The 13,036-nt window shown below is 32.7% G+C and overlaps 1 protein-coding gene across 3 annotated transcripts in view; it reads left to right on the forward strand.

Annotated features, from left to right (window-relative positions):
* LOC145692921 (tubulin glycylase 3A-like) overlaps positions 1-8,728 on the forward strand; it is a 58,441-nt gene extending 49,713 nt beyond the window's left edge. For all 3 annotated transcript variants that reach the window (XM_081768480.1, XM_081768481.1, XM_081768482.1), the window contains one exon: positions 8,443-8,728. In XM_081768480.1, coding sequence (XP_081624606.1) covers positions 8,443-8,576 — 134 coding nt within the window. In that variant the 3' untranslated portion in view covers positions 8,577-8,728. The remainder of the gene's footprint in view (positions 1-8,442) is intronic.
* Positions 8,729-13,036: the final 4,308 nt, after the last annotated feature.

Genomic DNA, 13,036 nt, shown 5'->3' on the forward strand with positions numbered 1-13,036 from the left:
TATTTTCAAATGCTTTAATAGCATAATCTTAATTCATATTTTCAAATGCTTTAATAGCATAATCTTTATTCATATTTTCAAATGCTTTAATAGCATAATCTTTATTCATATTTTCAAATGCTTTAATAGCATAATCTGTATTCATATTTTTAAATGCTTTAACAGCATAATCTTAATTCATATTTTCAAATGCTTTGACAGCATAATGTTAATTCACATTTTCAAATGCTTTGACAGCATAATGTTAATTCACATTTTCAAATGATTTAACAGCAAAATGTTAATTTATATTTTCAAATGATTTAACAGCCAAATGTTAATTCATAGTTTCAAATGCTTTAATAGTATAACGTTAATTCATATTTTCAAATGTTTTAATAGTATAATCTTAATTCGTATTTTCAAATGCTTTAATATCATAATGTTAATTCATATTTTCAAATGCTTTAAGAGCATAATGTTAATTCAAGTGCTATAGTAGCAAACATCGAATTCTGTATATCTGACTCGTCTGGAATATTTTAAGAATGGAAGTCACGAACTTCTACTAATTCTTAGTCTGACACAGTGCTATACTTGACTGATCGCTGTTAGTAGCATTACAAATACACTAAATTATTATTATTATTATTATTATTATTATTATTATTATTATTATTATTATTATTATTATTATTATTATTATTATTATTATTATTATTATTTTTGGAATTCAATTTCTCTTTATTTTGTCGAAAATAGTTAGACTGAGTCCAAATGCACTTTAATTTCATTACACTGTTGTAACGAACCTGTATGGATTCGTTACAGTCATTTTTCCCCTGACTGGTTGATGCTATCAAAATATCGGCTGAGTTAAATGTTTGTCAAATGTTAAGTACTGGTGCAAATAACATGAAATTTATTGCCGTTTTTGTTCTTCTATTGAATGATATCTTTATTATTGTTTGAACTATATTGAATTGCATTGTAATATGGAAATTAGTGTTATGAAGTGGACAATATTCACTTTAATTGGAAATGAGTGATCGATATCAATATTGATTTCCACGATATTAATTTAAACTTTTTTAATTGTGCACGAATAGTAGTAGCGTATTTTGTGAGCTACCGGGGATACCGGCGGTAGCCCTAGAATATTACGAAATACATGTAAATGTATTATAATAAAAACTATCTTCTTTCTAACTTTAGTATTTTCTTTCAATGATACAAGGTTTGTGAGAATCTTATGAATTTAGAAATATCCTCTAGATTCTTTGCATGGAGTTTGTCCTGCTTCTTAAGAGATCTTCGACTTGGCAACACAGCAGAAACCTACCTTCTCTTTCATCAAGAATAGTGTAGTTAGCGTATTCTTCGCTCCACCTTCTACCGCAGCTTAGGAACAGGCTGCCAGGAGCACCAGTTTCCTACAGAGTAATCGGTTTCTTGGGCGTGCGCGAAGGGTAAAGGGAAGTTATACGAGTAATGATAGTCCATTTTGGAAGTGGCTTGGAATTGTCACGGACATTGTGAGCTCCGTTCCCTAGATGTTTGCGTCAACGCAAAACAAATATTGCTTTACAGTATTTTGCGATAGTGTGCTGTGGGCATACCTGTTATAATTACCTGTTGCTTATTTGCATTACGTTGCGAAGACTCTTACAAACTGAGGGGCCTTCGTTGGCTAATCATCTATTTCAGCGTTTTTTTTTTTTTTTTTTTGTTGATGTTGTTTGTTTGTTTGCACAACTTTCATTTACTCTGATGGGTAGAGTTACCACCTATCCAAAGGAAAATATAAGGACACTTCACGCAGCACATGAAGGTAGAAATGTGTGATCCTTTTTCGTAATAACTAATAAGATAAAATAAGTCTTTCTAAAGAGCAAATCATATTTATCTACTTGATAAAAGGAAAGTACACTCTAAGTTTTTCTGTTATTTTGAAGACTGTATAATAACGTGGAGACTAAACTATAATAATAATAATAATAATAATAATAATAATAATAATAATAATAATAATAATAATAATAATAATAATAATAATAATAATAATAATAATAATAATAATAATAATAATAATAATAATAAGTATTATTAATGTACAGATGTTGTAAAGGTTAGCGGTAGCCCAAGTGATCAAACCAATATACACAACTGACGAATCGATTGATTAGTTTCTTGTTGAGAGAATCATAAATATGCATATGTCGTGCTAGATCTACTGTTATTTACTGTAGATTCCAATTTAATCTACTGTAACTATACGTAATGTAACACCATCGCAACTGTATGTTACTAAAAAGAAATTCATTATGCAATTATAATTACATTGCGCAGATCTTAGAAGATAATCCTGCCCATTCATTACAATCTATTTCTTGGTTCTTGATGGAATATGTAATGAATTTTTGATAAATAAATAACGAATAATATGTTGAGATATAAATAATAATTGAATGTAGATTGATATATGATCAAATGCGACGGATTAAATGGTATAAATAAATGATTCAAATATACTGCGGGACTAAGATGCAGATGCAGATGAATCAGGAGTCGTATTATGTTTGTCTTTATATTATGATCTTCATGTTTGAAGTAAATGATAACAAATGTCAAACCTGGAAAGTAAATGCACTATATACTCGTGATGTACATGTGTCGTCATGATATCTTTCACGTTTTCATATAGTTGAATATCAAACACAATGAAGCAAGACTAAGTAGAAACACATTTTGATCAATTCTTTAGTTGTAAAAACTGCTTAGTGTTGATTTCTGATGTATTGTGATCATCTATTTTCCCTATGCGGATATCCGCTCATAGAACACCTTATCTGCAATCACAGGTTCGATGCCCCATCCATTTTGCTGATAGTAGCGTCGAGTAGTTGCTGAAGCATATCCCATAACAGGAGTTATAAAGACGTGATTCAATGTCACCGCGACGCAGTGTACTATGCAAACGTAGAGAATGAAACGCGATGGTGTTTTTATACACTGTTTCAGTAATATCTGTTACCTTCTTCAGTAACTCCAGAAAACTCATAAGAAAGTTTTTCCTCAATGTTTTCTAGAACCACTAATGAAAAAAAAAAAAAAAAAAAAAAAACAGGAATTGCTGAAACACTTTAGTGTAATTAAAGAGCATTTGGATTCACTAAGTTGTTACTTTTTACTAGTTACATAAATATGGTCAAATTATGTCCATAAATACTACATCAAAGTATAGGATTGGTGTTGCTCAATGTACTGTTACAAAGTTCTGCAAGTTTTCTTTTCTGATATAAATAATTAAGCAATACGACTCTAGCTGATAGTTACTAAAAATGGTAGTGACCTTGTCCCATTGACAAAGTCAAGTGGAACTGAAGGTTATGCGTACTCTTAAAATGAATAATTCATTATAAAGAAACTGAAGACAAACTTGAAAATTTCAAAGCCTACCTTTTTTTAAATGTATTTTTCTGGTTAGTATTTGACCCATAACTGTAAGTTTCTTCAGAAGTGTTTCCACAATGAATTTTGGAAATTTTTTCATTCATGTCTTTTCAGTAAGACAATCCATTTTTTTTTAAATCAAATGTCTTGGTGTCTCGAATTTATTTAATATGTCGTAGATTTCCGTTATCACGGCATGGCGCGTCTTCAGGTTGCGGATTGAGGAAAAGGTCTCTAGATATAGAGTAAGCTGAGAACATATTGAATAAACAGTTGCCGACAGAAGACAAGGTGTAGTCATCCAGCTGAGGATTTGGTCTAACAACGTCATTCTGAAGAAAGACACTCGTTCAGAAACATATACAGAAACCTCGGACCAGAACTGATAACTTGACATGACCTGAGCAGAGTAAAATGCACATGAGATTTGGAACATAGAACATAAGAAGTCTTTATAGTGCAGACGCATTAAAATCCCTAACCAATGAATTAGATAGATATAGGATGGATCTGATAGAAGTTCAGAAAGTTAGATGGGAAGAAAAGGGAGCAGTGGAGACTGAAAATATTACGTCTTTTTATGGAGAAGGAAATAAAAATCACCACCTAAGTTTAGGGATTTTAGTAAATTTAACGTTTCTTATAGGAAAGGAAATTAAAATCATCAACTAGATTCAGGGATTTTCGTTCACAAGTGAATATCACCAATTAAACGTGTTGAATTTGCTAACGCTTTCTTTTATTACTCTTCAAGGTAAGTGGTGTGGTACCATTGCCTCAACAGAAGATATGGATGACGATATAAAGGGCAGTTTTTATGAAGAAGTAAAACACATATTTCACTAATTCTCGCGATAACATATGAAAATTCTGTTAGGGAAATTAATGCGAGGGTAGGAAGAGACGACATTTTCGAACTGATTATATGGATCGAAAGCCTGCCTAAGGAAAGTAATGATAACGACATTTGACTCGCGATCCGAAAACCTTACCATAGAGAATACAAAATTCCTCAATCGGACATCCGTAAATATACTTGGACCTCACCAGACAGAAAAACAAATTATAAAGTTGATAACGGTTTAGTACATAGAAGGAGAAAATCTAGCATAGTTGATGTTCAGCCATTTAGAGGAGCTGGCTGTAACACTGATAACTACCTGGTAGGAACGATTGTAAGAGAGAGAGATTATCATTGGTAAAAGGAAATATTCAACATCTGAAAATGGAGAGATTTAATTCAAAGGATTTAGGGAAGGGTCAGGCGAGGGAAGAATACCAGATTGAAGTGTCAAATAGATTCTATGTTTCAGAAGATTTGAAATACATTAGCGTTGAGAATCCTTGAGTTAAAATTGGGGATAGCATTAAAATTTCAGAAAAAATGGGAGAACGCGGAAATACATACGAACAAACCATGGTTCAATCAGGAATGCACTAAACTAGCAGAGAAAAGAAAACAGGCAAAATTGCAAGGTTACGAAATCTGAACGATAGAATTGCGCAAAATTTCATTGACAGTAAACGGGAAACTTTAAAAACTTTTACAACAAAGAAACATGATTTTTTCAGAGCTAAAATTGTTGAACTTGAAGATAATGGTAAATATATTTTATCCCATTTAGGATTTCCACTTTTTGAGGTAAATTGTAGACTTCCACTCAAACAGCTACTGTTTCCTTACCATTTAGCGTAGGATCATGGTTCACACCCTTTTTTTTTTTTTTTTTGATAGAGCATACTTTCCAACGTTACCACTCGCTCGTCCGTATTATATACCAGAAACGAGAAAATCGAAAAAACCGGGAGACTTTTCGAAAGAAATTCCGAAATTTTGCGCCCTCTGGCCCGGGTTTGAGTTCACTTAGGAATCTGAATTTTTTTAAAAAGAATACGTTATTATGTACATAATACGTGCGCAAATTTCAATCTTGTATCTTGAAAACTGAGGTCGGGAGAAAATTTTGAAAATCTGAAGGTGACCCACTTTTTGATATACGTATATATATATATATATATATATATATATATATATATATATATATATATATATATATATATATATAATTCAAAAGTGTACTGCGTCATTACTATTTGACCTAGAGTCCTTTCCAACGGTACCACTTACATGTCTGTATCTTATACCTGGAGCGGAAGTTCGGGAAAAACTCGGATTTTTTAAAAAATTCCCGTCAAAATACTTTGCCCCTCTGGCCCGGGCCTGGGTTGACGTAGGATCTGATTTTAAAAAATACACTGTTATGTACATAATACGTGTGCAAAATTTCAATCATTTATCTTGAAAACAAAGGGCGGAAAAAATTGTTGAAAGTCTAAATTTAGGCCCTATAATATATATTATAAAAATTTACTGAATCATTACTATTTGGCCTAGAGTTATGGTATAAGCGTCATTTTCTTCAGTATAACAAGCCCTTACAAATGTAGGAATCTCAATTTTTTTTAAGAAATACTCAAAAGTACATGCAATCAGTATGCAAAGTTTCAATCTAATGTCTTAAAAACTAAAGGCGTGAAAAAGTTTTGAAATTTACCTTAAGAAATAAGAAAAAAGCCACGCGCCTCCGCCCCCACCTGGAGCCGCCAAGTTGACCATCCAAAATGCATCTTGAGTGTTCTTTGGTCCATCCGTGAGTTGACTAATAAAAAAACGGCTTAAATACCTGTTATAGAACGTAAATAAGCGGTCAAAGACGATACTACACCATTGTAACAAAAGTTAAAGAAAATTAACGGCACAATTCTCACGGATACTGGTAGTGTTTTGAATAGATGGTTTCTTTAATAACTACTTAATACGCTAACAAAAAATAATATACATTGAGAAAGTGAAATGCATACAGCAGAACCGTATACTTCAGAACCTAACCGAACATAAATAGAAATTAGTATTATGAAATTAAAGAACGCAAGCTTCCGGGTGTAGACGAAGTTACTGATAAATTAATTTTAGCTGGAGGGGAATAATTAGAATGAGACATTCAAATTCATTCTCATCCCCGAAGGAACTGCTTCAAGAATGGAAAGAGTCAATCATTGTTGCAATTTACAAGAAAGGTGTGAAAACTAATTGCAATAATTATCGAGGCATCTTTCTTTTGTGAATATCCTATAAAATCGTCTCAAACATTCTGTTAGTAAGATTGACTTCATACGCAGATGAAATTATTAGAAATTATCAGTGAGGATTTAGAAGAAATAGATCAAATCAAATCGCTGAACCGACCAGATATTTACCATTCGTTAAATACTCGGAAAGGAATGGGAATATAATATTCCTATTCATTAATTATTTTTTGATTTCAGAAAGACTTAAGACTCGGTTAGGAGGAAAACATTGCATAACATTCTTACCAAATTTGATCTACCGATAAAGTTAGTTAGATTAATAAAGATGTGTTTAAATGAATCCCTAATTCGAGTAGTGAAATGCTTGTCCATGTCCACGAGCTTTCGTGGAGAAAGCTGATAGGAGATACATTGTCGCCAATGTTATTCAATTTTATTCTATAGCACGCTACAAGGAAACTCAAAGATAGCATTCAGGGCTTAGAGCCGAATGACGCTCCAGATTATGGCATATGCTGATGAGGATAATGAATCTAGTAGTGACAAAAAAAAAAAAAAAAAAAAAAAAGCAGAAGTTTTATGAAATGTCTGCAGGATCTTGGGTTTACAAGTAAATTCAGAGAAAATTAAATACCTGTAAATTCTCCGTGGCCATAATGCATGAAATTATGAGTACGTTAAAATATTAAATAGTATTTTCGACGAAGCACATACTTTCAAATATCTAGGATCAACATTAAGACTAAAACCATATTCGACAAATTGAATGTCGATTGAAAGCGAGGAATTCGTGTTATTATTAAGTCCAAAATACTGGTCTTTGCGTAATCTGTCGAGAAATTTGAAATGAAATGGAATCTTTGAGTTTTACGTCCCTCTGTTATGCCGGTTAGGCTAAAGGGGACGGTGATGATGAGAAATGAATGGAGTGGTGGAATGAAGAAAATGGGAGAACCCCGAGAAAACCCACGAGCACAGTGTTTGCCCATCACAAAATCCACACGGCGTGAGCTGGGATCGAACCAGGGACCCCAAGCACCGGAGGTTAACGCTCTACCACTGAGCCACCGCACCCTTTTGTCGAGAAATCTGAATCTTAATATATATATACAGTATTATACATGTTGTTCTATATGGTTGCGAAACATGATTACTTATTGAGAGAAGAGGACAGACTTAAAGTATTTGAAAATAAAATCTGTGGCGAATATTTGGATGGTAATGGTAAATGATGGAAACTTCAAACCGAGAAACTGTATGATTTATATCGCTTGCCTAACAATGTTAGAGTCGATACTCTAGGAGGTTCAGGTGAGCAGAGCATGTAGTCGAAATGGAAGAAAGTAGGAACACTTTCAAAATGTTAGCTGGAAAGTCAGTCGGGGGAAATACAAAGTAAAAACTGGATCCAGTTACCTAATGGCAAGTTAGTTCGTTTACGTTATAGGTATCCAAATGAAAAAAAAAAAAAGAAAAAAAAGAAGGAGGAACAATATTCATTGCAGACCCACGTTGCAAAAAGTTGTAAGAATCTTGGTTAATAATTTGATGGCAGTGTTTATCATTTTCATTTTTTGTTTTTTATTTTATTTTATTTTTTGTTGTTGGTAACACACACACTTATTATTTGTGATACGAATATCTATTTAGGAAAGAGATATTCATAGAACGTTAACAAAAATAAAATATTCAGAAGAGATCAAATATATATCAAAGCGACAGAAAATAAAATAAGGAAAGTAGTATTATTCACAAAAGTTTTATCCGAAAAGAAGAGTAGAATGTCTTATAAATTATGACTGATAAAGATTTTTTTAATTAAATTTATTTCGTTATTTGGTTTTGTTTAATGGAGCTACAATAAACAATGTAAAGAATATATTTAAGAAACAAAAAATGTAAATTAAATTCTCATTTCAGTTGTATTGGACTTGCCTACAAACCCAAAGGCTGATGTTGGTAATTTTTCGTTGATTTACAACCAGGAACCTGCTCTAGTGCCTCCATTCAGAGGAACACAATTGGGTATTAAGGGTCATAAGATATCACATTAAAAATTACAACTTTTTTTTTTAATTGAAAGTGAAAGACAAATAGTCTTTATGGTACTTATAGTTTACTGTGTCACGTTAATTTTTGAAGCACAGACGTAAGTATTTTAAAATCGTAATAAATTGTACTTCATCCTATCAAATACTGAATTTTACTTGAGACGAGCTCCATCCAGTACCATCTTTGATTTTAACTGACGATTTGCATTTATTCTTAATTTTTTTTCCTATGAGCCCTATGTTCACTCTGAGCTTCTTTATATATATTAGATGTATTAGATATACATCTATGATTATGATATATTAGATAAACTTAGCATGATGGGTGACCTTGACTTCCATAATAGACATTTGAGTTATTTTCCTTACAGGCTTTCGGCTATCAAATTTGGCTTTTAGACTTTGGCCAAATTCTTATACTGTACATATATATATATCTTTTCTGAAGTGCTGTTGTAAACACAGACACCTTTTAATTTAATTAGCACATTGATGAAATGTGTTCTCAAATTAGATTTTCGTTCGTTGATTTCAAAATGTATCCAGTTGGTGACGCCTGGAAAATGAAATGTTTTAATTCGTAATTTACCTTTGAGGTCCATACAGCCCCATCTGATGCCATCAATAAACGTGATGAAAGAATCTGAACAGAAGATGAACTTTGTTAATTTCTCTCTCTTCAGTTATTTTCGTTGTAACTCGAAGGGCTGTCTCTGGTCGTTCGAGGATCGTCTAGTCTTGTTACCTATCTTGCACTTGTTGAGGTGTATTTTTTAAAAGTTCATCTGTGCTGGTGACTGAATATTCTAACTCATTGAACACATGTGGATTATACTTACAATTTCCTGTATATGTAAATGTTTTCTTGGCTATTCCATTTTATATATCTATGGGAAGAGAATGTCAACTACACTCCGTTGATCTACGAGTGTAGAACTTTCGGAACTTTCATTCCCATCTACGAAACACGAACTTCATAATGAGTTTTCATGATCTGTGAATTGGGATCCCAATGAATTAGTAGTAAAGCTTCTTGCCTCTGCTGCATGGGTGCATTGGTTCGATCCTAGCACATGCCAAGTAAACTTTGTTGTGGACAAACGCCGTGTGTATATGAATTTTCTCTGACTTCTTCCGTGTCCCCCCACTTTCTTTATTTCCCCATTATCACCTATCTCATAATCACCGTCTCCATTAACCTCAGTGTATAATCGTGGGAAATTAACTCAAAAAAATCTATGCGTGAGTTGTAATTTATGAGTCATGTGTGGATGCAAACTCAGTATATGGAGGTAGTAGTGTTCACGAGCAAACAAAATCACCCGAAGTTCTTTGTAGTATGGCATAAGTAACACAGGTTCTTTTTCTGTTGGTTGAGAAATATACTACTATTGATCCATCCATATTAAGTAATAAAGGTGGTTCGAAACGGGAGCTACAATTAAAATATTCTCGCTTATTTTTGCTGTGGAAATACGGGGGCTGCAGGAAAAATTTTTGCATACCACTACTAGTAATGGTGCTAGTGTTCGGCTATTATAAAATTCGGAAAAAAATTCTCATTAACACTTTGGTGTAACGATTTTATTTATGATTCTAAATCTAGTTAACACCGAAACAATGCATCGAGGGTACTCATTTGGCTCTTGGAAATGAAGCACCATCCAATAGGACTGTGTATAATTGGTTTCCGAGTTGCAGCGTGGCCACACAATTCTCAGTAACGAATTTCGTCAAGATTGTCCATCCACGTCTGTTGTTGACAATAATGTTGATGCTGTGCGTAAAATGATTGCGAAAGATCTGCATGTGATATACCAAGAGATTCAGGTATCCTTAGAAGTAGAGACATGAAAGCAATTATGCATGGTCACCTGAACGTCTCAATTTTCGTAAACAAATATTAAAAAAATCAATCGAGGTAAGTCAAACAGTTGATGTACTACATTTTTGCAAGAGATGAAAGTTGGATTTATTCATAAGAACCTAAAATTAATAAGAAATCCACTGTTTGAGTGTTTAAAAGTGAGCTGAAACCAACAGAAGTTGTTCATTGAAGGAGTGTCAAGCTAATGATTCTTGTTTCTTTGATTATACCGAGCATGTGGCAACCCATAGTTTTAGATGATTGCAAGACTGTAAAATGCTGAATGGTTCGCGAGAGGTCATCAGTGAATTGTGCAAAGCAAACACAAATTGATCATTCTCTACCACTCATTGTGTCTACTGACCTGATTTATCGCCTAATTACTTTTTTTAGTTCCCATACATGAAAAATAAGCTGCACATTGAGCTATTTGTGTCTCCTGAAGCAGTTGTTGACGTATTCCGAACAACGGTTTCTGAGGTAGCAGTCTGACGTGAGAGTGAAAAAAATGCTTTGAAAATTGGTTTTAGCGTATGCGGTTTTAGTGTATAAATCTGGAAGGTGAATACTTTGAAAAATAATAAAGCCATTTCTAGAATTTCATGTCTTTTTTTTTAATGTTAACTGCTAATATGGACGCACACAAGAATTTTTTGGGTGGGTGGGGGGTGAAACCTTTTCAGAGGAGACTAAATTCAATATAAGGATAAATTATATTAAAGTTTGTAAAATCACTCCTAAAATTAGACTAAATATACAGAAAGTCGGAATATCGGAGTGGGAGGTCAGACCTTATTGCATATACTTTCCCAGCAATCCGTGCGTGTTGAAAAGGGACAAATTGACCACTAGTTGCATTAAAACATAGCAAGGCAATGTGATTACAACTGTTCACTGAAGCTATCATTATTTGACTTGTCTTTCGCGGAGATGATTTCTTGGTGAGAAATTATGAGACTATGTTCATTTGGGTGGTAAAATTAGTTTCGTCTAATATTAATTTTAATTTTTTAAATTTAATTTATTAATCATTCCGTAGACCATATTACATGTATGTTTGTACAAAATGATATAGAACTCGTCAGTGCTTAAAATAGATACGATACTTTAAAATTTCCCAAGAAATTGCTACAACTGGCCACGATTATATTTAATTGCTCTTTGGAGACTGTTTAACTTTGTGTTCGTAACGTCAATCTCCAATGAAGCTTTCTAAAATACAAGCCCTTATCAGTACACTTTTACTATATCTGGTTAAGGTAGTGTTGTCAGGTTTTTCTCAACTTTTTTCCTTAAGTTTTAAGACTTTCCGGCATATTTTACGTTGTACATTTATATTTTCCTCGCAAAACTATTATTTCCGTCTTTGTAATAAGTCAAAGAAATTATAGTTCTGAATGCCTTTAAAATATTTTTATTAGTTATTTGCAGAAATATTTTAATTACAGAAACTGATTTTATACACACACTGTCAAAAACACCACTCAATGATATAACATAACAAAGTTGTAATTACAATCAAAAAGAAACAAAAATTTGTATTCTTTATATTTTATGTGTGGGAATTTTTTTTTAAAAATAAAAAATGCTCCAGTTTTCAATTTAATGTATTCTGCTTTATTATGTAAAACCATATACGTGTTTGTTACGTATAAATGTTGGATATAATACATCACTAAAAATCTTTTCTCACACCTCTGGCGTCTAGGGTCCCTGATTCGATCCCAACTCCCACCAAATGTTCTTTCTGGTGGACAAACACCGTGTGCATGGGCTTTCTCGGGGTTCTTCCGTTTCCTACCACTTGCGTCATTCCACCATTATTATCCATCTCATCATGACAGTTTCTCTTAGCTTCGTGAAACATTAATCGTCAAGTGGAGCATAATCGTGGGACATTAAAATTTTTCTCTCTTTCTTTGGAATATTTGGCAACCTTATGAAAGTGATGTTTCAGTTCCAATGACTCAGTAAGATTATTTGCGAATCTTATAAATTAAAGATAAAATTAATGCTGATTAGCGATTTCAAAATCTGTTACACGATCTACAATCTCTATCTTGAAATGCCCTTGTGTAAATTTAATTATTTAATTAATTTTATTTTATGTATGGTGAGTTGAGTAACAGTGGCGTATATAGCACACAGCCGGGAAACCTAGTCCCCCTCCCCAGGTGTTTGAGTGACAAAAACCTAATTTAAGCTATTGTTTATATACTTTTGAAAGTTTATACTAATAAACTCATGATATGCCTATCATAGTCTGGGTTCTGGCTGCTCCCTAGTTTTTACCTTCTAGATCCGCCACTGTTAAGTAATGAAAGCGATTATGAAAATAATCAATTGTTGACTTAAATAATTCGAGTAACAAAAAATATTGAATTTATTAAAATAAAACAAATTCTTCATATATTTAATCAAATTTCTGTGTATCTTACAAAGTATAAATTACAGCTTATAGCTTAGAGTAAATTATAGTGTGTTTCATTTTCTTTTAATCTTGAAGTTGCTTCCTGATAGCTCTTTTAAAAACAAATTAGATCGGAACAATGAAAAATTGTTATGCTAATTGCTATAACAACTGCATGTTTCTTAT

This window comes from Thermobia domestica, chromosome 8, assembly GCF_964235325.1.
Source record: "Thermobia domestica chromosome 8, izTheDome1.hap1.1, whole genome shotgun sequence".
Classification (NCBI taxonomy): domain Eukaryota; kingdom Metazoa; phylum Arthropoda; class Insecta; order Zygentoma; family Lepismatidae; genus Thermobia; species Thermobia domestica.